The 27,841-nt window shown below is 42.9% G+C and overlaps 1 protein-coding gene and 1 pseudogene across 2 annotated transcripts; both read left to right on the forward strand.

Annotated features, from left to right (window-relative positions):
• The first annotated feature begins 874 nt into the window (after window positions 1-874).
• LRRC66 (leucine rich repeat containing 66) lies at window positions 875-26,545 on the forward strand. 2 transcript variants are annotated; one of them, XM_060148201.1, is made up of 5 exons: window positions 875-1,114; window positions 1,383-1,883; window positions 11,390-11,559; window positions 18,559-18,748; window positions 20,265-26,545. In XM_060148201.1, exons 2-5 carry the CDS (start codon window positions 1,388-1,390, stop codon window positions 22,136-22,138), a joined length of 2,730 nt encoding a protein of 909 aa, XP_060004184.1. In that variant the 5' UTR covers window positions 875-1,114; window positions 1,383-1,387; the 3' UTR covers window positions 22,139-26,545. The 2 variants fall into 2 exon arrangements, with proteins under 2 accessions (XP_060004184.1, XP_060004183.1); XM_060148200.1 differs by lacking the exon at window positions 875-1,114 and having other exon boundaries at window positions 1,355-1,883; window positions 18,556-18,748.
• Window positions 13,086-14,964, forward strand: LOC132519566 (dr1-associated corepressor-like; annotated as a pseudogene).
• Window positions 26,546-27,841: the final 1,296 nt, after the last annotated feature.

Genomic DNA, 27,841 nt, shown 5'->3' on the forward strand with positions numbered 1-27,841 from the left:
GCACAAGCCCCATCTTGTAGTTGCTCCACATGTACTTTTAAAACTAGTTCATGAACTTAGGTAAATAATAGAAAGCCTGGGATGCCAACCTGAGAGATTTGGACTGTAGGCACTGCAGAGCCCTTTAAGGATTCTGAATGAGGATATGATATGGGAAAACAGTACTATGGGGAAGTAACCCTTTGGAATTTCATTGGATGAAGCAAGAAGGAAAATTGAAAGGCAGTAACAGGAAAACCAGTTAAGCCCATGCTAGTATTGCAGATTAGTGATGAGAACTAGAATGGTGCCATTTGCCATTGGAACAGAACGGAAGGGACAATTTGCTGTAAACCTACGTGCCGAGTAATGCGGTTATTTGTACACACACTGAGTTTTTAATGGAATTTAGTAATTAAATCATTAAATTTAGTAATTAATTTAGTAATTAAATCACAAAAAAGTTATTCATCTACTCTTTTTTTGTTTTTTATTGGAGTATAATTGCTTTACAGTGGTGTGTTCGTTTCTGCTTTATAACAAAGTGAATCAGTTATACATATGTTCCCACATCTCTTCCCTCTTGCGTCTCCCTCCCTCCCACCCTCCCTATCCCACCCCTCCTCATCTACTCTTAAAATTGTTTTTTGTGCATACATTCAGGCATTGTGATTTGTAGATACTTGTTTTAAAGCTTTCAATTGCTTCTCAAGAATCTTTGGTGAGAAAGATCCTTGAGTTTCTGTATCTAATTATATCTTCATGGGTCCTAGGGAGAGCATCCTTTTTATAACCCATTTTTTTTTAACGTAGGTATCTAAATGGTTTCAAGTGGATTTGAAAAGCCACAAAAGCCACAAAGACAAAGCTTGTAGCTCTTCTAGTCATTAAAAAAAATCGAGTCTCTTTCATGAGTTGAACTTTCCACCGATACAGTTCCACGGTTTGGTGTAACTATATGGCTTGTCACTCATGTGATAAAGCACATGGCTGATTACCGTGCTGTAAAATAAGGATAATAGACTTTGCTCGGTACTGAAGACCAGGAAGGAAGCAGAGAAGTTTTTCATCTTGGTAGGTTTCCCTCATTCCAAAGCAGACTGCAGGGTGAGTAATCCTGGAGAAGCAGACACAGGTGAGGCCCAAGTGAGTACACATTTTCTGACAAATCAGGAGGGGTTCTTTCTTTAAAACTGTGGCATAAATGTAATTTTACACTCTAGCTGTTTACCATTTTGGTAGCTACATTTTGCCCCACTGTGTAAGAAATCAAACATCCGTGTAACTTGGCAATCAAGGCAAGATAACTTGCCTGAATCTTAAATTGAAAATTAAAATTTCTGCTTATTTGCTATTAGTTTTTACATAAGTTATTTTGAATAAGTCAATTTTTCTTTCTCCAGGCATTATGAAAAACCTACATCTCAGAGTCGTTACCATGGTTATAGGTCTTTATTTTACTGACACAATGACAAACCCATCAAGAAAAAGCAGTATTTTATTCAATTCCGAGTGCCAGTGGAACGGATATCTTCTGACAAATTGTTCTTTTGCTGGAAAGCATGAAATACCTGTGGACATATCACAGATAGCAGCCCTAGTGGATGTAAGTTCCAGTTTCTTTAGGGTTCTCTTACAAACTCACATGAAAAAAGAAGAATGGAATATAAGACACCTGGACCTCAGTAACAATCTCCTATCGAAAATAACCTTAAGCTCTCTTGCACATTTTCGTGCTTTGGAAATATTAAACCTCAGCAACAACGCCATTCACTCCGTGTCGTTGGATCTACTCAGTTTCAAGTCCTTGTGGGTGAAACGCCACAGAGGCAGCTTGAGAAATGGGCTTCCATTTCTAAAGTTGCTCATTCTTCAAAGAAATAAACTCAGTGACATTCCCAAGGGTAAGTACAACTTTAAAAGATGGACTAGACCAAGAAACAATGAGTATGTGGAGAGCTAATGTTTTATGTCAATAAGAATTCCAGGTTTGTTTTCAGTTTCAAGGAAAGAGCTGAAAGTAAAGCAGTTGGATCAGAGCAAATATAATAAAAGGAGTTTCTTAGTGGAATTTTAAGTTATAATATGTGGAATTTAAAGTCAATGTAATTTAATCTCCCATTGCTATAACTTACATTAATCTTATATGGATTTGTCAAGAGATACTAGGAAGTATTTAAGTACTAAATAATAAGGTGTGATTTTAAATTACCTACTTTGATTTATGTATTTTTTTTTTACTAATTACAGAAAAGCACTAAGAAATAAGTAGTTCAGATACTTTTAATATGTAACAATGCAAATTAAGTGTTGCCATATTTATAATTTTTATTTTTACAGAATACATTTTACATCTTCTTATCTGGTTTTCCTCCAAATGTAGACTACATATATGCTAATATTATATATAAACTTCCTTATTATCAAATCAAAGTAGGACTCCTTATCAGAACTCCACATACCCTCCTATTATAATAAATTCTCATCCATTCCAACACTCAGTAATCTACATTTTGGAGTTCCTTAACTAATCCACCAATGTTTTATTTAGAAAATGTATCAGATTCATAAGCCAGAGCTTCCTTTTTATATTCAGGAGTGCTAGACAGTTTCCTTTCCCTGTCTATTTTCAGTCTTGGTCACTCTTTGCTAAGTACTTACTTTATATAAGATCTTATGCTAAAAAAAGAAAGTGTAAGGATTTTCTCATGTGTCTCCATCTCAAATTATGCATATTTAGTTTTTCTCACTTTCAGTTCTTTCATTTCATGCTTTTATTTTTTTGTTTTTTCATTTATTTTTTGCTCTTTCTCCAGTATCTTGTTTTAAGCATAATTTTGACTATAATAGCCTGGCAGGTGAAGGGACTACTATTTCAGTCACCATAGCAGCAGAATTGTGTGAGAAGGACAGGAGTCTTCTCTCCCTGAACTTTCCCATAAAAGCAGTGTATAGTATTTTCAGTGCAAAGTGTAAACTAATTGCGTTTTATTTTATGATTTTTATCATATTGTTCTTATTACAAAAGGAATGCCTGTTTTTTGTAAAATATTAGGAATTAAAGAAAAATTTAAAGGGAAACATTAAAGTCCCTCATGTAATATGTATTCTTCAAGTTTATTCTTTATGCCTACATATATATTTTTCTTTCAAAATTGGATTTACTGTCCATAATATTTCATAACATAATTTTATATCACAGAATATTTTGAACATCTTTACATAATTAAGCAATCTCATAAATAATATTTTAAATAGTTGAATAATTTTAATATATTATAATCTGTTCAATCAAACAACATTTAGATTATTTCCATTTTGGTTGCTATAACTCTGACGAACATCATTAAAGCTACACATATCCACATGATATAACTGTGTTTTCTAACTAGTATGGTAGATGTGAATCTCAACCCACAAATTCAAGTGTACTAGAGATATAACCTTCTACTGTTTATAACTCAGCACAGTTTCTGATTCTGAGCCCCCATTTTGCTAGCGTCAGTTGTGGTGGGATGTACGGGTACTTACACTTAACATCAATTTTTCATGGGCTTTCCTTTATCTTTTCCTAGATTTATACCGCAGCTCTAGAATCTTATACCCTGACAAGGCATCAAAGTGTGTGTGTGTGTGTGTGTGTGTGTGTGTGGTGTGTGTGTGTGTCCCTTACCCCCTCTAGCCAGAGAATGTTTCTTTTCAGTCTTTCAGTTTGTAGAAAATTCTTACGTGCTTTTGTTTCTTCAAAACTCTCTATCTAGATCTAGAAATTCCTTTCCTGTAAAGATTCAGGCCTTTGGAAAACAAAAGCCAAAAAGACTTGTAGTCGCCTCTGCTCGCCTCTGCTTTCTGCCTTGCCATGTGCCTCCCCTGGAACAATTAACACAGAGCTTTTACTTACTGCTTGAACAGAGAGAAAGGACACAAGGAAAAGAGAGACAGGTAAAAGCTTAATATGTCAAGATATTATCCCACCATAACAGTAGATAGAGAAACGCTGACTATATCTCCTTAAGGCAGATGAATTCTCCAGAGCTAACTGGAGGTTAGGATGAATACATTTCATGTAAGGACCAAATATCCCTATAAAATGCAGATGCAGTCCCATCCTCCTTTCCCAAGTTAAACTTCTACCTCCCAGAATATCAGGAAATATGTTAAGCTTGCAAAGGAGGGGATAAAAAGATGTGAAATGAGTAAATCCTTTATCTGAAATTCTAATGGAATTCTAGCAAATAAAACCATGGAGAGATGAATGAAACAGATTGATGATGGAGGTCCACTGTAAGCCCTGAATCTAATTGGATGTAATTCAGAGTTCTTTTCTCCGTAGCATTTTGGGGTTTGTTTTCCTGTAATCATCATACACTTTCAGTTCTTATTAGGGACTAGAGTCCCCTCTGGCGTCCTGTCCCATTTTATGATTCTGTGACTATGGCTGGGTAACTCTGACGTTGAAATCCCATTTTCGAGGGAAAAAGCTGGTAAGAGAGGTGCTCCCTGAGGTGCCATCCTACTCCTGACCTTTGTTCTTTTTTGATTCCTTTATCCTATGCCTTTTTAAAGGAAATGTCTAGATAATGTAATATTTACTCAGAACTGTGAGGATTAAAGGAAAGACGTATCTTAAGAACCTAACTTAACACAGTATTTGGCATCATAAACAGTAGCTATTAAAATGTGAAAAGTACTTCATAAACTTCTAAAGTACTTTGCAAATATTAGTTCTTATTACTCTTGGCACAAATTGAGAATAACAGTCTTTTAGAAACAAATGATAAATTTGTTTTTGTCCAAATCTCAAGTTATCTTTAAAAATGTTAAATAATTATTGCAGTAGATGTGACTCCTAGCCCACTATAATTCATAAGCAGAGAATCATTTGTATCTATTTACATAGGTGTTTGCACTCATCTAAAGATAATGATTAATTAGAGATTTCTCAGAAAGCAGCAGTCAAGCAATTGGCCTATAGCACCTTTATAAATCATGTTTCACATATCTTAATATGGTGACAGTTTATAGAGCCAGTGAAAAGTTGCTTTGACTGTGGAAAGCCCATTTTTGTAAGGGTGAAAGATCACATTGACTAACCAGCTCAGTGTCAGCTGATTTCCTTTCTTGATGCTGATCATCTGTGATGTTACCAATAAGCTTCATGTTGGGAAAACACCCAGAGGAGGTACTGGCCAATGCAATTCACAAAACAGAAGCCAGCCATGAATTTAACCTTCATGACCACATTCCTCCCATATTCTTGGAGTACAGCATTAATAATGGAAAAATCAGTTTAAAAAAATTGAGAACAAGGGGATCGGTCTCCAGTTAAACTATCCCACTTTCATCAAACAGTATTTCTGGAGTGCCCACAAAGTGCCTGAAAACGTATCAGCACCAACATCTTACTGAGTTTCCAGTTAGGTTGAAAGACCAGATGTGACAGCCTCACATTAACATACTAAATTCCAGAATCCAAGAGATAAATATGTTGTCAATGAGATGAAATAATACCTGATTTTTGAAACTGATGGAGGAGAAAAAAACATAACCAGCGTATTGTTGAAAAAAAAGTATATTGTACTCTTCATTTGTAGGGAATTCAACCTTTCATCCTGATTACTGTTTGGATTATGGAAATACCAATAACCAATGTTCTCAAAACCAATTCAAGTTCTAAAGTAACAAAATGAATGTATATCATTAAGCTAAGAGGTCAAGGTCTTTGGCTCACCTATATAAATTTGACCACATTAAGGGGCTGATTTTATGACTCAAATATCTTATCCAGGATCATTCCAGACTCCATTCCAATTCCTAATACTCTTTGAACTTGAAGCCATAACCCTTGAATATCATCATTTTATGTTATCAGATTATCACATTTGGGAGACCACTTAAGAAATTCAACGTCCAAAGGAATGTTTCTAAGATGGTGTAATGTCTGGGCATGCCCTCTGTGGCCTTTTTTTTCTCATAGACACTGAGATAATTTCTTGGAAATAATGAAACTGCCTCTGGCGTTCTAAATGCAAAGGCTTATCAAATTCCTGCCTATGTGATCATCAGAAAGCAGTTCAATAAATAATCCCATCTCCACAAAAGCTCCTCCATATGCCTTTCCCAATGTTGGACTCTCTCAAGACATAAAATGTACTCTCTGATGTCCAAGCCCCAGCTCTTAATGCGCCTCACAACCTCTTTCACTCACCTGAATACTCCTCAACGTTGATTCGCCATGCAAAATATGTAAAAGAACATATTCTCTTATTGAGAAACACAGCCAAGTGTCATAGAAGAGTTTACCCAAATTTTCCAACTCCATCTTGAGAGACCGCCAAACAAAAAGGTCATTTGCAGGACTCCACTAGTTCTCTTAATAACATTGCACCTTAATTCTCTAAAATTGGAAGTAAAAGGAAAATCTTCACATGGGAGGAGTAACTGAACTTCACAGTCTTAATTCCCATGTGCAGAAGTTTCCCTTCTTCTTGGGGATCTTAGCTTGATATTAAGAAGGGAATCAAATAAGAGGATATTCTTATAACTCTCCATGTTCAAAATCCCCCCCATGCTTGGGCATGTTCTGGTCCCACTCTTCCTATTTACTCTTTTACTTTATCTTTTATACGCCTTGTATTACTCTATTTGCTTGTTTATTGACCTTAAGCAAGTCACTTAACCTAGAAAAGCTTCCTGGTCCTTATCTTTAACTGGAGATAGTGATATATACAGGGTTGATGTGAGGGTTAGAGATAGCATTTGTAAAAACTATAACACACAGAGTGATGACATATATAAAACATCTCTCATTGTACCTCGTACATAACAGGTGCTCAAAAAGTGTTAGTTCTCCTTTAGGGCCATTTGATCAGCCTGAGTATCTTAATTCTGTTTCCCATCCTAATCTTTGCTATAATAGTCATCACCTCCTTGATTTCTGGTACAATGAGTAACCGAAGGTGATTTTCATTCTCTTTCTACAACTGTTCAGAGTTTGCATAAAGTTCAGAGTGCTCACCAACAATCTTGCACTACAGTTCATACTTCTGTAGGCCTGTATAATGTTGGAGACCCCTGATTCTCCATGTTCCGAGTGCTCTGGTCTGTCCTCTGGCTCTCTGAACCACACTGACTTGTGAGACCATCACCACTATCAAGATAACTGTCCATCACCCCCCAGAATTTCCTCATGCCTCTCTGCAGTCGATCTTTCCCACCCATCATCTCTCCCCTGCCCAAGTAGCCACTGATCTTCTTTCTGTCACTATCGATTCATTTGCATTTTCTATAATTTTATATAAATGCAGTCGTTCAACACATTCTTTTATTTTTGATGTATCTTCTTTCATTCAGTATAATTATTTTGAGATTCATCCATGTCGTTGTATGTATTAAAAGTGCATTCCTTTTTATTTCTGAGTAGAATTTCATTGTGTGGATACTCTCATTTACCTGTCAGCAGACACTTGGACTGTCTTTTTTGGTATTACAAATAAAACTGCTAGCTAAAGGGATGGAGAAAGATTCGCCATTAGAGAAACACTAATCTAAGGAAAGGTGGAGTAGCCATATTAATTTCAGACAAAGGAGACTTCAGGGATAAAGAAAGCACTACTTAATGATAAAGGGATCAGTTCTTGAAGGGGATATAATAATTCTAATGTGAATACACCTAACAATAGATTGTCAAAATCTGTGAGGAAAAACCTGACAGAACTGTACAGAGAAGTGAGCAAATCTGTTACCAAACCTAACTTGTGTCTGCTGGCCCGATGTGCAACAAAGCCCATCTACTGACACCGGGTTGTGGTGAAGGAAAGCACAGACAGCATTTACCTCAGGGTGCCGAGGAAGGAGAACAGGCAACTCATGCTCACATGGCCTGAATTCCTCGATGGTTTTCAGAGAAGAGTTTTTAAAGACAGGGTGAGGGAGAGGGTCACAGGGTGTGTGATCTGCTCATGCGTAATTCTCTGATTGGTTGATGGCAAAGAAACAGGGTGATGTTTCAGGAATCATCAACCTTCTGGTTCCAACCATGGGGTCTATGTGCTCATGGGGTCAGCATGCAGTTAACTTCCTCCACCTGGTAGGGTCTTAGTATCTGCAAAACAGCTCAAGGCTATGACTCAGGATATTATCTATACCCTTGAGGAGGAACTAAAGGTCTTTTTGACTTTTTTTTATAGCTAAACTATTATTTTTCTTAATTGAAGTATAGTTGATTCACAATGTTGTTCCAATCTCTGCTGTACAGCAAAGGGACTCAGTTATACACTTATATACATTCTTTTCTTATATTCTTTTCCATTATGGTTTATCACAGGATACTGAATATAGTTCCTTGTGCGATACTGTAGGACCTTGTTGTTTATCCATTCTAAAGGTAATAGCTTGCATCTACCAACCCAAAACTCCCCCAGTCTGTCCCTCTCCCTCCCCCACTCTCCCTTGGCAACCACAAGTCTGTTTCTGTTTTGTAGATAGGTTCACTTGTGCCATATTTTAGATTCCACATATAAGTGATATCACGTATTTGTCTTTCTCTTTCTGACTTACTTCACTTAGTATGATAATCTCTAGTTGCATCATGTTGCTGCAAATGGCATTATTTCGTTCCTTTTTATGGCTGAGTAGTATTCCATTGTATATATGTACCACATCTTCTTTATCCATTCCTCTGTCAATGGACATTTAGGTTGCTTCCATGTTTTGGCTGTTGTGAACAGTGCTGCTATGAACACAGGGGGGCATGTATCTTTTTGAATTATAGTTTTGTCCGCGTATATTCTCAGAAATTGGATTGCTGGACCATATGGTCATTCTATTTTTATAAACTATTATTATTTTGTCTTGCTTGACTGTTTTCCTTTGTTTCTACATTTTGTCACTTCTGTGATTGAATTTGCTCTTTGGAACTTGGGGAAGCCCTAGGAGGCTAAAGCTTTTCTACAAATGAGAGGCCAGGGACACAGGGGTCTGTCCCTGAGAAGGCCCTGCAAGGTCCAGCTCCATGTCGAATCCACTGTTACAGTTGGAGATTTCAACACCCCCCTGTCCATTGATAGAGACCAAACTAGACATGGTCTCCCTCTCCACTGAACTCCCGGGGTACTTATTCAATTCAATTAAGTACTAGATATGATAGGGACCATGAGCTCACATCCCTGTACAGGTCAGGCAATTATCATGAAAATGTTGAGAAACTTCTTTCATATCAGCTTCTGTGTTGCATTTTTTTCTCAAGACCCATACATTTGCGTATTAAAACACGTAGGAATATTCTTCAGTCCAGAAAGAAATGTATTTTCTCCAGAGCTTATATTCAAAATATTTAACAAGAGGCCTTTAGCCTGGGTTCCCAAGTTGGATGCCTTCTGGCTGTAATGATGAAGCAGAATCCTGCTGGGGGCGGGAGGTGGAAGGGAGAATAGACTAAAGTGCCTAGCGCAGCGGGGCAACACACAGTGGCTCAGCAGCAGCTATTTATGAACCAATATGGAAGTGTTTCTCACCAGCATATGCCAGCTGAATCTCAGCCTTGGCTCTCTCTTTTTTTTTTTTTTTTGCGGTATGTGGGCCTCTCACTGTCGTGGCCTCTCCCTGTCGTGGCCTCTCCCGTTGCGGAACACAGGCTCCGGACGCCCAGGCTCAGCGGCCATGGCTCACGGGCCCAGCCGCTCCGTGGCTTGTGGGATCTTCCCGGACCAGGGCACGAACCCGTGTCCCCTGCATCGGCAGGCGGACTCTCAACCACTGCGCCACCAGGGAAGCCCTCTCTCATTTTTTTAAACATGCAGGCTTCTTGGCCTATCCTTTGTCTTCCTATTTTTGATAGAGACATCATATTCTTCTATAAGTGCATGCCCCATCCGTAGCAGGCAGCCCTCATTCAGCTCCAGCCAAATGTCTTGTGCCACTTGAGACTTATTTTTCAAGAAAAGCTAGAAATGTACATATTCGTACTGAATCTTTGATGTTGGCTCAACAACTTTTAAATCTCTGTGCAGGTCAAACACCGTGACTTCTAGCCTATTGAATGTATATTATATATTGGGCATTACAAGTGTTCACAAAGGTGTGAATTCTGCCCTGAAAGGACTAATCATCTGATGGAGAGGCTGACAAACAACAATTATTTTACAGTCAATAGTGGGGGTAAAACTGCTTTATATAACTAATAACTTTTTCTTGTGTGTGTGTCTTATCACGCAACCAGACACAAAGTTTCTCCGCTGTCTTTGTCCTCAGCACGAAGTACCATGCTCATAATATTTCGACTGAGTTGTCGTCCTTGTGGTCTCTTGCTTAGTCTGTACAGCTGAAATGAGCAAATGAGAACATAGATGTGCAGCCATTTCATTTAGGTCATCATGTTTCTGCATAATTAGTCTTACAGTAAGTACTGATCGTTTGCAGATAGTAGACAAGGAATAAACCCTTCTGGAATTGAACCAACCTGATCTGCTATGCAGTCGTTTGTTAAAGACGCAGACTATGTGTGAGAACAGAGCAGAAGGAAATGTAAAACTGCAGGGCTTCCACGTGAGACTCATATGGGAACTCAGATTTGGAAGACTGCTACGGCTGGTGCATCATTCTCAACCTTTACCTTCAGTGCCAAATGGGCCTCATGGTTACTTCTGGAATCAAGTGAAATACAAAGGCAGAGACCAAAACTCAATTCTATTATTTTGCCGGAAACTAAAACCTCTAGCTCTAACATATTACCTTTGAAAAATATAAAAAATAGTTATAATATCAACGATAAGTAGTTAAAGGATACAGCTACAAAATAGAATGAGGACATCTTAAAAGGGGAAGAATTCATCCATGTAAATAAAGTATCAAAACAACTTTTTTCCTCTATAACCATAGCAAGATCATCCAGTTTTACCCATAGTTCAATCAAATAAGCAAGTATCATATTTACCGTTTCATTCAATCAAGGTTAGATTTTTGATTGATGCTTTTATTATAGAATTAGTACATGTTCATTCAAAGGAAGAATTCAAAAGTGTATAAAATCGAAGCATAGTTTCACCTCCCTCCACCATCGTACTTCTAAGTGTAGCTACCACTGGTAGCTTAGTTCATCTCCTTCCAGGCCTTCTTCTCTGCTCGCTTGAAACATGTGTGTATGTTTGTATGTGGCCTTTTTTTCCCAAGAACATTGGAATTATACTCTACTTTCCTGCAACTTAACTTTTCCTTCCTGTTCAGTTATTTCAGGTTGATCTATCCCATTCTCTTTTAAGACTACACAGTATTTTGTAGTATTGATATAGCCATCCTTTGCCCATTTCTCTGTCGTGGGCCGTTTAAGTTGTGTCCAGTTTTCCACCATTACAAACAATGCTGCAGTAAGTACCACCAATTTATATTTCAAGTTGCTTTTTAATTTTAACAGGGCTGTGGAAACTGAAGTCATTACAGAGTTTGGATCTGTCATTCAATGGGATAACGCAAATTGGTTTGTCTGATTTTCATAACTGCCTGCAACTAGAAAGCCTCCATTTAAAGAGCAACAAGATATTCAGAATTCATCCAGAAGCCTTCAAGGACCTAAAAAAATTACAGGTTAGAAAATAGTGTTTATAATATTTCTAATATGCAGAACTATAGGCAATTCTATTAGAAGAATACTTCCATTGAAGAGTTTCTTCATGCCCAGTAGTACTGGCTACCAATCAAAAACTATAAGTCTATTTTAAGATGCCCCTAAAAGAGCTGAAGTCTCTCTCTTGCCTCAAAAATCCAAGGCCTCAGTAGTGGACATGAATGTGGACATTTTATTTGAACATGTAGGCTCAGCAGCGAGGATTGGTTCATTATTTTTCCTAAATCTAATTAAACCCAACTCCAAGCTTCCACTTACCAGTTGGCAAGAAATTAAATCTCGGTTACTAGCAAGGCTCCCTCCCTGAACTACAAGGTCAGTCAAAGGTCCCTGGGGTTTTATGCAATTTGGGACTATATGGGCCTAAATGGGCTCTACACCCCATAGAGCCCAGGACCACATGGGCCTCTGAAGGCCAAGTGACCCTGATGCTTCCACACCAAAATTGGGCACAGAATGATACAAATCATAATGATATCAACTCATCTTTGCCTCCCACTTACCACGTGCCACACGCAGTTCTAAACATCAGAGCCAGGTTGGGGGGATCGACGTCACGTTTTGGAGGCATGGTGCCTGTCTCTCAGGCACCTTGCAGTGAATCTCACCGAGGTCCTGACAGCTGGGAGTGTGAGTAACCCCTAGAGCCCTGCTCCAGCTTTGGCAGCTTCAGCCCCTTCTCCTCCTAGCCCCTTCCTCCTCTCTCCTCCTCTGTGGGGAGATATTGTAGAATCTCCCCTCAGTGCTCCTTTAGAAACACCAGGACCTAGAGATGGCTTAGGAGAAGCTTGAATCCCCTGTCCCCATAACCTGCACCACACACCCCCATTCTTTATATAGGCCAGTATCATCCAATAAAGCGTAATGTGGGCCACATATGTAACTTTAGATGTTCTCGGTAACTAGATTTAAGAAGTAAAAATAAGCAGGTGAATTTAATTTTACTAATATATTTTGTAACCCAATATATCCAGATATTATCTTTTACACATGTAGTCAATGTAAAAATTATTAATGAGATATTTTCCATTCTCTTTTTTCTTCAAAGCCCTGTGTGTATAGCTGATGCTTGGTATCCAAGGGGACTGGTTCCAGGACCCCCATGGGTACCAAAATCTGTGGATCCTCAAGTCCCTTATGTAAAATGGCATAGTACTTGCGTATAACCTAAACACATCCTCCCATATACTTTAAATCATCTCTAGATTACTTATAATAATACAATGTAAATGCTATGTAAATACAATGTAAGTGCTATGTAAATAGTTGCCTGTGCAGGACAAATTCAAGTTTTGCTTTTTGGAACACTCAGCATTTTTTTTTTTTAAACTATTTTCTGTCCATGGTTGGTTGAATCTGAGAATGCAGAAACCACAGATATGGAGGGCAGACTGTATCTTACCCTTACTGCACATCCCAGTTTGGACTAGCCATAGCATAGCTGCAAGACAAATGCCCAACCTCGCCCCTGCCCCTTTCAACCGGAATGGCCCTCCAAGCCCGTCCTCTCTCTGAGACTAGTGACGCAGTGGTGAGGGAGGTCGACTCTGCAGCCAGCTGCCTGAGTTTAAACCTAGGCTCTGCCCCTCGCCAGCCACACGATCTTGGGTAAGTTACCGAATCACTCTGTGCCTCAGTTTTCTCATCTGTAAAAGGGAGGTAAGTTGCTTCCTTCTTCATAGAGTTTTGTGAGAATTAAATGTTTTAATCCATAGACTGTGCTTTGAACAGTAGTTGGAATACAGTAAGCCCTTTATAAATGTAGACTACGTATAGAAATTCTAAAGTGGTTGCGACGCCCTACTCTTTTTTTTTTTTTTTTGCGGTACTCGGGCCTCTCACTGCTGTGGCCTCTCCCGTTGCGGAGCATAGGCTCCGGACGCGCAGGCTCAGCGGCCATGGCTCACGGGCCCAGCCGCTCCGCGGCATGTGGGATCCTCCCAGACCGGGGCATGAACCCGTGTCCCCTGCATCGGCAGGCGGACTCTCAACCACTGCGCCACCAGGGAAGCCGAGCTCTACTATTTTAACATACAAATCTGATTGTAAGCTTTCACGACAAGGGCCTGGCCCCTGCTTGCCCCTCCAGCCTCATTTCAAGCCACCCTCCCCTTGCTGACTGCATTCCTGCCTAGTTTTCACCCCAAGCCCTCCCCTATTGCTGATCCTTTTGCCTGGGTCTCCAGATTGAATTAGTTTCCCTTTATACACAGGTATAGTAGACTATGCTTTTTCCATATTTTACGTATGGAAACTGAAATTATTTCATTCTAGGTATGGTTTAGCCATTAATGCCTATATCCCCATAACCCTTCTACCAGACGGTGAGCTCTTTGAGGACATACATCATGTCTATTTTGTTTTCTAATGCTTAACATATGTCCAGTACATACCATGTATTTACAAACACTTGTTGAATAAACAAAGGAACGAACGGCTAGATAACGATCATGGATAGGTGTATTAGTTACCTATTGCTGAGGTCAGCCATCCAGGCAAGGCTTGCCTGGGGCCTCTGCTGAAGGTGTCTCAAGAGGCTGCAGTCAAACCACGGAGGGCAGGTGGGCGACGAGCAGGCCCAGGGGCCGGGAGGCTGCGGGCAGTGGCGCTGTGCCCGGCGCAGCCAGAGAGGCCCCGAGACGCCGAGCAAGAGGAGGTACAACGTGTGGCTCCCACCGGCCCGGATCAAGAAGATCGTGTAGACGGATGAAGAGATTGGGAAGGTGGCGGCGGCTGTGCCTGTCATCCTCTGTCGGGCGCTCGAGCTTTTCCTGGAGTCACCGTGGAAGAAAGCCTGCCGGTGACCCAGTCCTGAAACGCCAAGACCGCGACCACATCCCACCGGAAGCAGTGCATTGAGCTGGAGCCGCAGTTTGACTTCTTGAAGGATCTGATGGCATCCGTGCCTAACATGTAGGGGGATGGGGAAGACAACCACATGGGTGGGAACAAGGGTCCCCGCAGGGGCCGGAAGCCAGGAGGCAGCAGCCGGAAGAATGGTGGGATGCGAAGCAGAGGCAAAGACGAGAAGCTGTCAGGGACAGGCTCACAGCAGGAGGATGTCTGAGGATACAGATACTGACGGGGAAGAAGAGACACCACTGCCCCCATCCCAGGCCAGCCACCTCCCTGCCCACTTCCAGAGCCCCCCTGACACCCTTCATGCCCTTCACCTCGACTCTGCCTCTGCCCCCAGCACCCCACCCCCTGGGCCCCTCAGCACCTGAGGCAGAGGATGAAGGGGATTACGACTCCTAGCGCCCTCTGCCCCCCAGGCCACACCCGCTTTTAGCTGGGTTTAGTTGCTTTGGGGGAGAGAGAGAAGTTAGAGCTGTTCTTAAGTTTATTATCGGATGAATGGATAAAGAAGATGTGGCACATATATACAATGGAATATTACTCCGCCATAAAAAGAAACGAAATTGAGCTATTTGTAGTGAGGTGGATAGACCTAGAGTCTGTCATACAGAGTGAAGTAAGTCAGAAAGAGAAAGACAAATACCGTATGCTAACACATATATATGGAATTTCAGGGAAAAAAATGTCTGAAGAACCTAGGGGTAAGACAGGAATAAAGACACAGACCTACCAGAGAATGGACTTGAGGATATGGGGAGGGGGAAGGGTAAGCTGGGACGAAGTGAGAGAGTGGCATGGACATATATACACTACCAAACGTAAGGTAGATAGCTAGTGGGAAGCAGCCGCATAGCACAGGGAGATCAGCTCGGTGCTTTGTGTCCACCTAGAGGGGTGGGATAGGGAGGGTGGGAGGGAGACGCAAGAGGGAGGAGATATGGGGACATATGTATATGTATAGCTGATTCACTTTGTTATAAAGCAGAAACTAACACACCATTGTAAAGCAGTGATACTCCAATAAAGATGTAAAAAAATAAATAAAATTTTTTAAAAAAGTTTATTAATAAAATAATAATAAAAGGGGGGGAAAAGGCTGCAATCAATGTGTTGGCCAGGGCTGGAGTCTCACCTGAAGGCCCAGCTGAAGAAGGATCCACTTCCAAGCTCACGTGGTTGTTGGCAGGATTCAGTTCCACGTGGGCTACTGGGCTTCGGGCGCCATTCCTTACTGGCTATGAGCCTAAGCCTGCCCTCAGTTCTGTGCCGTGTGGACCTCCCCACAGGGCAGTTCACAGCATGGCAGCTCGCTTCAGAGCCCGAAGGAGAGAGCCTGCTAGCAAGAACATCACAGTCTTATGGAATGTAATCGTGGAAGGGATATCCATTGCTTTTGCCATGGTCTGTCGGTTAGAAGAGAGGCACAGGTCTTGCACAGTATAGACTTGCAGTATAGGTCTTGCACAGTATAGACTCAAGGGGAGGAGATGACCCAGATGGTGTGAATATGGGGGCAGGTTATTGGGGACCTGTCTGCCGTCGTAGTTATCAGAGCAGAAGAGAAAGTCCACTTAACTTGGCAGTGCTCTCGGTTCACCACAAACAGGCCGTCAGATTGCCTGGGAACCTCATTTAGCGTATTGTATACTGATTATATTTGTATGTGCAATTTCCCTGTGCCTGTTTTATTTCCTGTGCATTTTCATTGTGCTTTATAAGTCTTCTGCAGCTCACAGGTCATAGATGCTACAGGCAAACTAAAAAACAAGCCCAAGAATGTTCTGAATCATCTGTAATTCTAAATTACCTGAACTGCCCAGAATCATACAATTTCTCCTTCTCTATTAACCCTTCTGCCTGTTCAGCAATAACTCTAAAAACTTCTTTGGGAACACGATGAGCATATTTGGTACCAGAAAGTCGAATATTAAAATGGATGTAGTTGGGTTTTTTTCCAGGAGACGTATTTAATACTTGCCTTATATATTACATGTCTTTCCACGTGGGAATCTTTTCAGAAACCAGATAGATTTCTCAAAGCATAAATTCATCATCATGTGGAGGTAGAAAGAAATGTTTCATTGGCATTTCAAATAAGCATTCCTTTTCCTCTGCCATTCTTCTTAGAGCAGTGATCGTTAGCAACATTATATGCTGCTCCCAATCTTTCTATAACGTACACTCCTTTCAAGTGACAGTGGATGGCCACTTCTTTAGCCAAATTGGACTATTCTGTTTTAATCTTTGCTCAGAAATGATTCCTCCTGAATCATTTGATTAGCTCTCTGTCCTCTCTTCTGTTTTGTTTTTAGTTTCGTGATTTATAATATAACAGCTGCTAGGATGGGAAAAAAAAATGCAGACATGCACTAAGAAGAAAATACCCCAAAAAACATTAGAATATTTCACCCTTTTGTTGAGGGGGGGTACATAGAAAACTATTGATCCTAGTCAAGGCCAGGCCAAAGCAAAGTTTTGTGGGGGTTTCTTTTTCCTTCCTGGTCCCAGTCTCCTACTTCCTATATATATTTTTTTTTTTTTTTTTTTTTTTTTTTTTGCGGTACGCGGGCCTCTCACTGTTGTGGCCTCTCCCATTGCGGAGCACAGGCTCCGGACGCGCAGGCTCAGCGGCCATGGCTCACCATCCCAGCCACTCCGCGGCATGTGGGATCCTCCCGGACCGGGGCACGAACCCACGTCCCCTGCATCGGCAGGAGGACTCTCAACCACTGCGCCACCAGGGAAGCCCCTACTTCCTATTTTTGACAGCCTTCCCTTGGGAGTCAAGAGTGCTTGGTTACTCAACAGTGCAAAGGTCCCCCTCACTACTGAGACTTGGTTATGGTGCTGTTTGAGTGTTTGAGTAAAAGCTCTTCTCAGGAATTTAGATAACCCAAGATACCAGTGCTGCTTTTTCCCTGATGTTTATTAAACAATTGACCTGAATTACATTCAGCCTCCATGGATTTCATCCATGGCCCTCTTTTTTACTTTTCAGCAAGGTTTGCATTTATGATTTTCTCCCAAACCCCATGACCCCACTCTGGTGGCTCATGCTCCAGCCCTCCTCTGTGCATCCCTTCACTCCAGTGCAGTGGGAGCTCAGGCTCCGAGAGGCTGTGTTCTGGAGTGGAAGGCACACAGCTACGGAGCCAGATCAGATCTCAGCTCTGCCATTCACTCATTCATTCATTCATTCATTCATTCCTCCTTATTTTCTGCGCACCTGGTACCGAGCCTTAGGAGTAGGGATTATATGGGATATACTGTGACCTAGCCCCGTTTCCTCCTCTGTAAAAAGGGGGAAATGACACAGTTGTTGGGAGGAATAGACATAATGCATGTAAAGCACCCAGGAGGATGCCTGGTACACAGCAATGCTCTGCAAATGGTAGCTAGAGCTACACCTAACTATGCTGTCCTGGCCACATCACACCACTGCCGTATCCAGCTTCACAGATCCTACTCTGTGTTTTTAGAGTCACTGAATCCTTTTTGTTCCCCAGTTTCCCCTTCATTTCTGATGAGACTAGGAAAATTAGTCATTTTGTTTATACTGAATAGCCGTGGATGCAGAGAAATGTACTATTACCTTTAAGATAATACTTGATGCAAAAGAGCTCTCTTTGCCACTTTCAGTCAACCACAGTTCTTCTGGGCTCTCTGTCCTCATCATCCAGTATCTCCTGCCACTTTCAAGATCACAGTGCTTCTAGACATTCGAGACCTGATCTCTAATTCCAGACCTTTATAACAACTGGAAATCTAGGTTATATTGAACAGTACAAATCACAGTTCATAGGAAAGAAGGAAGGGAAAGTGATTGGGCATCTAATACAGGCACCATACTTAAAGTTTTCACATACATTTAATCCTCAGAACAACCCTGGGAGGTAGGCTCCTTGAGAGTCAACAATTTGCCAAGTCTCACAGAGTCCTTAGGGGACAGAGCAGAGAATTAAACCCAGTATTCTGACTCTGAAATCAGTGCTAAATTCACATGGCTTCCATAGAGATATAGACAGTACCTGTAACTAGTTTATTTTGTCTCCAAATGTCTTTATTCACAGACGGTCCTAAATTTGTTTCTTCTCAAGCAGGTTGTAGACCTCAGCAACAACGCTCTGACCGCCATTCTGCCGATGATGATCATGGCTCTGGAACTTCCCCACCTGGAGGCTGACTTGGCTGTTAACCAGTGGCAGTGTGACTATAGCGTGGAAGTCTTCCAAAATGTTATTTCTGAATCCTGGAGAAAAAAGTGGAATGCAATTTGCAACAAGTCTGTTGGTAAGTCAGTAGTGCCTCTTCTCTCAGAAATGGTTCCATTTAAACAGAAAAGAGACATGAAAAATTTAGTCTCATTTGAAACAATGACAGTCCCCCCAGAAGCAAGAGTGCTGAGCTATGGCATTAATCATCCTTGGGCTGTATCACAGAAAAATCATTGGTACCTAACTGTTCTCCTCAGTTCATGAACGAGTTTCTTCACGTGGTCAGAGAAACCTAGTTCAGCTAGCTCAGAAATCACTGGCTTTGGTCAAAACCAGAAATTTCACAAAGAGAGAATTTTTCCCTAAAGCCCCCAAATGTCATATTTTTTATCCCAAATATTAATAAAATAACTGATCAAAGAAAGGACTTCTAAAACTTGAAACATAATTATTTAAAATGCTGGCTAACCCTCTGAAAGTATAATCCTACACATACACAAGACACACATATTTCAAAAGTATATTTTTCTTTGATTTGTTCCCTGCCACTCTCCCAAACTGCTAGAATATGTTACTGCAACTGAATATTTTGGAAAGCTTGCCCCCCACATGCACACTATTAACTATCTTGGCTAATTCTCAAACTCTTAACTGGGGGAAAAAAAAAAATGAGTCATTTTTTAAAAAGTGAGTCCTGGCCTCTGTTCTATTCAGGACTGCTATTCAGTAGAGACATGGCCATGCTTACCAGGTTTAGGAGAAACCCATGAAGATTAGAGAGAAGTCTTAATGGTGTCAGCCACACTTGGTTCATCGCCCTGTGAGAGCCACACGGGCATTCCAAGTGTGGAGGGCAGAATGTCAGGAGCCAGCAGAGAAACCCGAATATTTTTGCTGTTTGCCAGCACCGAGGAATGGTGAGGAAGTGATATAGCAAACACAGGTGTGGCCAAGGCAGATTTTTGCAGAGGGTTGATGGAATGTTCTCATAAATATGCAGTAAGTAAGGGAAGGCTGTGGAGAAAGGAGGAACAATGTGGCTGTCCCTACAGACTGGCTTCCTTTCTCCTGTGGGCAGCAGTCAGTCAGGAAGCCTAAGAAACACAGTCTCCCGGGCCTGGGAGCAGCAGACCCGAGCCTGAGAGCCTCATGTAAGCGTGCACAGAGCCTGCCACATGCTGTTGGCATCGACAACCAATCAAGCAATCAGTCAGTAAAGTTGCTAATCGTGTAATACCCACTTTAAATCTAGCTAGACGAGGACTGAGGACTCACAGATGCTTTTTATTTATTTATTTATGGTTTTTTTTATTTATGTTTTTTTTTTTGCGGTACGCGGGCCTCTCACTGTTGTGGCCTCTCCCGTTGCGGAGCACAGGCTCCAGACGCGCAGGCTCAGCGGCCATGGCTCACGGGCCCAGTCGCTGCGCGGCATGTGGGATCTTCCCAGACTGGGGCACGAACCCGTGTCCCCTGCATCGGCAGGCGGACTCTCAACCACTGCGCCACCAGGGGAGCCCACAGATGCTTTTTAAACCACTGGAATCTCATTCCCGTGTCAACTCAGCGTGTGCTTTTACCCCCACTCTCAGGGAAGGAGGAGGCATACTGGTGGACGCCCACAAGGCGCGTGTCCAGAGAGACCCACCTTCCTCGCACTAATCTGAATCATACGAAAAGCCTCGCGACGAGCACAGCTGAGAGGCCCTGGGAAGTGCGCTTTTCCACCCTGCGCAAGAAGGACCCTGCGGGCTCTGACACCAGTGACGGGGAGAGGCGGCTGCCAGGAAGGGTTAGGAGCACCGGGGATGTGCAAGCTGCTGGCAGAAGGGAGGACGCTTCCCAGGACCTGGTTCTGGCCGTCTGTCTGTCGGTGTCCATCACGTTCTTCGTGGCTTTCTGCCTGGGGGCTTTTGCGAGGCCTTATGTGGACAGACTGTGGCGACAGAGATGCCGGAAAAAAAGTCCAGGTTCAGGGAACGTGTATTCAAACCAGGGCTTCTACGATGAAATCAAAGCTGTAGGGAACATGGAGCGGCCAAGGATGGATCTGCGCCAAACTTTCCACGATCCAAACCTCTGTGAGAACCAAGCCCCACCCGCGGCTGTCACTCCTGCGAGAACGCTGGCGCCGAGCAGAAAGGAGGCTGGCGGCGGGCAGGGCGGAGAACGATGCGGGGACCACACCGGGGCAGGAAGCAGGAAGGATAACGCGCTCCCAAATCACGGTGCAGCCCGGCCCGTTCTCCGCGGATGGCCGAATGCTGATGACACCCAACTAATGCCGGCGGGACAGGACTGCATCTACAGGTATGATATTCCTGGAGAAGTAAATTATGACACTGTGGCCGGGGAAGGTTCCCTCGGTGAGCGATCAGTGGGCATCCCTGCCGTGGCTGCCAGGTTACAGACAAGCCCTGGCTCAATCTGTAAGGATTCCAACGAATTAGGCCCACCCATCCCCAGGGAAATGACCACGCCTCTCTCCCAAATGGTGGCTCGTACGAAAGCTCTGAGGACTGGAGAGAAGGAGGGGAGAGGGGGCAGTCCACACTGCCCTTCGGAGTTTTCTAAGGAGAATGTGCTAAGCGCACAGCAGCAAAGGCTCGAGGGCGCCGGTGACGAGGAAGAGCCCCTCGCCCACTACGGAGCGGCCACGCTCAGTGACCCAGGAGCCACGGACCCGTCCCCACCCGTCTTCACTCCGGGGTGGGGTCATGACCTGCATGTGACTCCTGCTAGCAAGGAACTAGCACAAAAGGACACGCCTGACGCTCAGTGCGAGCTGGACACCGATTCTGACGAAGGGTCTTTATTTACTCTAAGTTCAACAAGTTCAGAAGACTGGAGAAGTGTGGCTGACGCAGAGGCACGTGGTGAGGAGAACTGCAGAGCCAACGAGCCCCTGGGGGACGAGGACTCAGGGGAGAGGAGGGACGATGTCGTGTCATTAGAGAGTCTTGAGGACAGCATCGCCTTCCCGAAGATTCTGGGGAAATGTGAGAATCAGGAACATCATTCTGGAAAAACTCTCACTTCTGATCCAGACTACGGTTTGGACGCGACTCATCCGGAAAGTGGCTCTAACACCAATAAAGTTGAGGATCCGTTGACCTTGCCCAGGTCACTGGGCAACCGTCCTTGCAGTGATGAGATCCCAGGCATGTCCATTGACGACTATGTCACAGCTCTTCAATCCAAGGCAGCAGAGTGGCAATGCTCACTCAGAGACTTGGAGTTTTCAAATGTAGATGTTTTACCACAAATGCCAACATGTTCTGCTGAAGTCCCCTCAGATCCTGATGAGAGTGCCTGTGGTGAAGGAGATGCAGGCATTTGTAAATATGAACCTTACGTTCAGGGAGTAGACACAGCTCAAAGCAATATTCCTTCCAAGATCGCTGTGGGGAAAAACTTAAGACCCTCACGACAAGTTTCTGAAGAGGACAACATGAATGGGCACTGATGAGGGGTTCGTGTGTCCCCTTGAGGACAGTGATTCCAGAAAGGTTATAAGCCAAACACAGTTATTACACTCCTCTGGTGACGAACCAGATCTTCAGTGTGAAAGGGGGTGGGGTGGTGGGAGGGGTATTTTGAAGATGGTGTCAAGAGCCAGGTACCACTATTACAGATGCTTCCAAATGAAACCAGTTCACTAAGAACACGGGAGCACTTCAGTGACAGAGACTGGGTTCAACATTCAGAGCCGAATCAGTGAATTTGATTCTCTAAATTCTTCCCTATGTTTAGTTAATTCTAATATAAAACTACCATTCACAAGACATAGATCATTTAGGTAGGAAAGCACTGAGATATTTGAACATCAGAGGTTCCAATTAATAAATTTTACATTAAAACTTAACACTGATGATGTTGCAGTTAGGAAAAGATGATTCTAATTTTTATACTCAAATGCAGACCCAGAGAAACCTGATTGTTGTTGGCTGTCTATAAACATGTTCAAGTCCCTTCAACATTCACATTGAAGAACGGAAACACCACCCTGCTGCTCCCTCAGAATACCACCTTCTTTTCTCCTTTATAGCTAGGCTTCTCCAAGGAATAGTCAGCAACTGTCTGTTGACACACCAGCACACCGTGGTCAGGTTTCAGCTCACCGTTCCTTTAACCCATGCCAGTAGAGGTCACCAACAACCTCCCATGGGACATGCATGGACTCTTCAGTCTCATCAGGTAAAACCTCTGCAACTTTGGACGCTGTCGGCCACTCCCAACTTGACATTCTTTCTCTGTAGTTTTGTGACACAACTCTGTAAAGGTGAGGATCCCAGCAGGACCCAGACGGCAAGAAACAGGGATGACTAGAGAGAGTTTAGTGAAAGGACCATTTGGAAAGAACCGGACAGGATGAAGGGAAATTAGTAAGGGAAGGTGAAGGACCTAAAGGCTAGTAATATATAGGGGAAAGCCTTTCCCACACTTAGGCCTGAAGAGACAAGGGGAATTGCAGCTCCGGGTGCACAGCAGGAGCTGTGGCCTTTGGTAGAGGAACACAGCCACCAGGAATCCATTGTCCAGTAGGAGGAAGCCACGAGAATCACCACCTGAACTCTCTCCTCACCCTCCAGCCTCCCAGGGGCTGACCTCTGCAAGCCAGAGGGCAGTCCACAGCGGTCAGCCTTCCAGGCCACAGAGCAGGACAGAGAGGGGGAGAAAGTCAATTTGGAGAAGAGATTTGGGCAAATAGGGACCATACAGCACGTACTTGCTTTTGATTCTTCTACGATTCTGGTCACTCTCAGGCCCCTTCTACCTCCTCTTTCTGTGTTTGCCTGGTAAATATCTACGTTTCCCAGGGTTTGGTCCCGGACCTCCTTGTCTCCTCACTCAATGTCCTTTCCCCATGTGAGGTGTCACTTGTCATGGCTTTTCCACCATCACCTAATTGCTGCTGTTTCCTGCTTCCGTATCGCCAGCTCTGAGATATTTCTGGAGCTTTACACTCACATCCAGCTCCCCGTTGGATATCCCCGTGGGCACTTCGAAACCAAGCAATGCCTATGCCTACAGTGAAACTCAGCAGCAACCCCTAATCCTCTCCATCCACCCAGTCTGATCCCCCGAGTTCCATTTCACTATCTGCTCCATCCAGAAACCCAGGAGTCTTCCTCTCTTCACTGCCCACATCTAATTATTGGCCACTGAGTGCAGCCACTTCTGGCCCCTCAACATCTGTCAAGTCCATTCCATCCTCTCGGTCCACACAGCCCCAGCTTCAGCTCTCACCTCGACACTCCCCCCAGATCTGTGACGACAACACACCAACTGGTTTCTTTACCTCCAGTCCTACGTGCCTTTATTATCCCCAAGCTACAGCCAGGGGGGTGGTTCCTAAAACCCAAGTATGATCGCGTGGCTCCCCTGAGTAGGGTCTACATGGCTGCAGGCTTTTCTGTTTTTCTAAATCACCGCGTAACTCCCTGTCTCCAGACCTTTGCCCACTTCACATCTGCCTGAAATGCTCTTAACAACCCCACCCAACAAGCCCCCCTTTAGCTCAGTAGATCCCACCTGGGTCCCAGCCTTAACTGTCACTTCCTCATGGAAACCTTCCCAGACCCCCTAGACTAAGTTAGACTTCCCTGTTGCAAACTCTTTCCTTACACAGGCATTGTCCTTCTCAGAGGAGAGCTTATCACAAGCAAGGTTAAATAATTGCTTGTGTGATTATTGATTTAATGTCTGTCTGCCCCTTCTATACCCCTACTTCTGTGAGAGCAACCACAACAAAAATGTGTCTTGTCTCCTAAAGGCCTGGCATTTATTAGGTTCTCGATATATGGATTTATTCAATAAATGAATGAAAACAAACTCTTTAGTGTGATACACAAGGATGTCGGTGACCTGGCCCGGCTTTCCATTCAACTTTCCATGTGGCATTTATCTCTCTGTGCCCTACCTCCTTCCTGAAAGCCACAGTTACAGACACACCAGACTATGTCACCCCACCACGCCTTGCCCACCTGCTCCCCACATCTGGGGGCACATCTGGCCTCTCTGCTAAGCCCTGCCTCATCTGCCTGGCAAATATCTCTGCTGTTTTCGAGACACTGTTTAAGGTCACCTCCTCCATGAGCCTTTCTTGGCTTATTCCTCCCAAGTAGAACAGACCACTTCCTTCCTTCCTTCGGCCCCCACTGCACTGCTGTGCATTCTGGAGAAAACAAAGTTTCACGTGGTTTGATTGAGATCTACTAGAGACTCTTCTATGGGCCAACATCCAACTTCTGGGTGAAGTTCAGTGCCCGCATAGAGTCTACGAAGCCGAAATATCATCTCAGAGTTAGCAGTTACTTTATACAGTGAAAAATGACTATTTCAGCAGCACTGAGAAAAAAGTATATACAGTTTTGACTATTTTTGTTTGTTTTTGTTCACACTTCCAAAACAAAAGCTTCTGGTAATGTGGCATAAACATCACAGGCATTGCAGTTTAGTAGCTCTGTGTCTCAGCAAGCACTCATAAAAACAAAACTTTAAAACCCCTCTCACTACGCCTTGCTGTAGGCTTGGCTAACACGGCTTGATGGGAGTGAGATTTGAGGCCTGCTACTTCCAGATTTCCAAAATGTCTCACCTTTGGGGTCTGCCCCCACATTGACTCAAACTTTAAACTACCTAAGTTCCATAGATCTCCTTTACCCCAATTTCCCCCTCTGTTGTAGTTTCACTTATTTGGATTATGTTTCTAGTTCTATTTTTACACAAACGACCTTTAAAACATCACACTTTTCATTAAGATAAGTCTTTTTGCATTTCTTTAGCAGAGTAACTCAATTTTTTATCAGCCTAACAATTCCATAATAGCATATTTTCATCTAAGAAACATTCAAAAAATCCCTGGCATAATTTACATGTTGCTAAAACTATTAAATACAACTTAGACTAATGGCTGCAAACCCAACATATGAAACATTAAAATCTTTTCTTTTTTGAAGAGCAACTAGTGCCACATTTAATTGTCTTTTTAATGTTATCTTCTACCCTTCAGGTTCAATAAAGTCAGTTTTGGTTCATGTTGACAAAATTTTCCCCTAACCCTCTAGAATGGTTCAATGTGTAAGGCCTCAGGCCTCTCCCTCACTCCTCAGGAAAGATTCATCCAGTTCTTTTCAGTGGCCATGCAGGGCAAAGGAGAAAATCCAGGGAGTAACAACCAGGAATAACCGCTAGAACCACCAAACGGCAAATAAATGCAAGCTAAGAGATATCGCCATATTTCCAGTCTATTTGAAAGACAAAATCCATTCAACTCAAAGCTACAAGTTTTCTTTGAAGTACCTTCAGATCCAAGGGAGATGCAGGTGAGAGGGGAAGAAGGGGTTCCTATAGCCTGTGAATTTCACTAGTGCTTTATACTAGATTACTATGTCATCAAATAAAGTAAGTGGCAGGCCACAGACTTAACAGCAGGAGGGCTCACGAGCCTATCCACTAATAAGTAAAGGGGAGAGAGTGCCATCTTTCTGTTGCCTGAAAAATCTTATATTCATGAGAACTTGAGGGCAAGAACTGTGGCTATCTGAACATGGTTTCTGCATAAACTTCAGCCAGTTTATATTTTTCAAATGTTCTACTGCTATTTGAAAATTCTAGGTGATGTGGGCAATGAAAGTGTTAATGAGTTTTAAGGCTCTGTGGACTCTATAATTTAACATATAACAAATGTACTTCGGTTGCCAGAATGAACAAGGACATCCCGAACCTGGGCTAGAAATCTTTTCAGTCTTTTGCCGACGAGTATTTCGTCTGCCTTTGTGTGTCTATGTATCTGCAATCCTGAGGCAATTCGTACGCTTAAACATAATAACATCTTTGCTCCTTTGAATAAATATAACACGTTACTTGAAAAGAAAATTCTCATTATTTTTCTTTGAATATCGTTATTGACTCTGGCTTTTCATGACTCAATATGTTGTAATTACCATAATTTTTTTGTTTTATTTTTATTTTTTGATACTCAAATTGTTGCAATTTGGTCAATGCATCCCCCTTTAAGCTGGTTTCTGTGTCCTTCTTCAGAATTTCTAAAGCATCATTACTTTCTGGCTATAAATGTTCCAAGTCAGTCTAGACTATTACCCCAAGAATGGAATTAGCTTCTCTCCAAGGAGACCTGCCTTCATTTAGTGGAGAATAAATAGTTCTGGTTTGTCTGCTATAAGGTGAAATATGCATTACTGAAAAACCTCACATTCTACAAAATCGCACATTAAAAGTCATGGGGCTTATGGGATAAATAAAGTTGGGGAGGGCTTCCCTGGTGGTGCAGTGGTTAAGAATCTGCCTGCCAATGTAGGGGACACGGGTTCGAGCCCTGGTCCGGGAAGATCCCACATGCCGTGGATCAACTAAGCCCATGAGCCACAACTACTGAGCCTGTACTCTAGAGCCCACAAGCCACAACTACTGAAGCCCGCGTGCCTAGAGCCCGTGCTCCGCCACAAGAGAAGCCACCGCAATGAGAAGCCTGCGCACTGCAACAAAGAGTAGCCCCTGTTCATTGCAACTAGAGAAAGCCCGCGCACAGCAATGAAGACCCAACACAGCCAAAATTAAATAAAATAAATAAATTTAAAAATAATAAAGTTGGGGAGACCACTCAAAATAGGCAACGTTGTAACCAAAGGACTAAGAAAAACAATCACTGGTACCTTGGAAATCACCTTGGACCACCCAGGCAGGCAGCTAGACATGCCTAGAGGCTACAACAGTAGACATTAAAAATTCACATAAACATTGAGTGGCAATGCTGGCCACAGTTTAGTTAGAGCAGAGCTTGGGGGTGGGGGTGGGGGTGCTGGGACAATCCAGCCCAAACCATCTCCAAGCCAGGAACTTCCCAGGCACAGGAGCCAAAAGTGGCACAAGGCTGGGGTGCACCTCTCTGGGCCTCCCCAGAGAGCCCGATGCAGGTGCTCATTTTCAATGTTCACAAAACACAGCTAAAGGATTCTTACTCCCAGTACAGTACTGAATTGTGGGATTGTTTTCTTTCCTGCTGAAGGTTCCAATTCTACTCCTCCTCTTCTGGCTCCCCTTGCCTAGAAAAAATCTGATATGATCAAACTTGACTTCTAGGTTAGACTGACATCATTCTTTAATTGCACATGAACTAATTCATATGGTAGAAACATGCTTTGTG

Source organism: Lagenorhynchus albirostris, chromosome 4 (assembly GCF_949774975.1).
Source record: "Lagenorhynchus albirostris chromosome 4, mLagAlb1.1, whole genome shotgun sequence".
NCBI classification, from domain to species: domain Eukaryota; kingdom Metazoa; phylum Chordata; class Mammalia; order Artiodactyla; family Delphinidae; genus Lagenorhynchus; species Lagenorhynchus albirostris.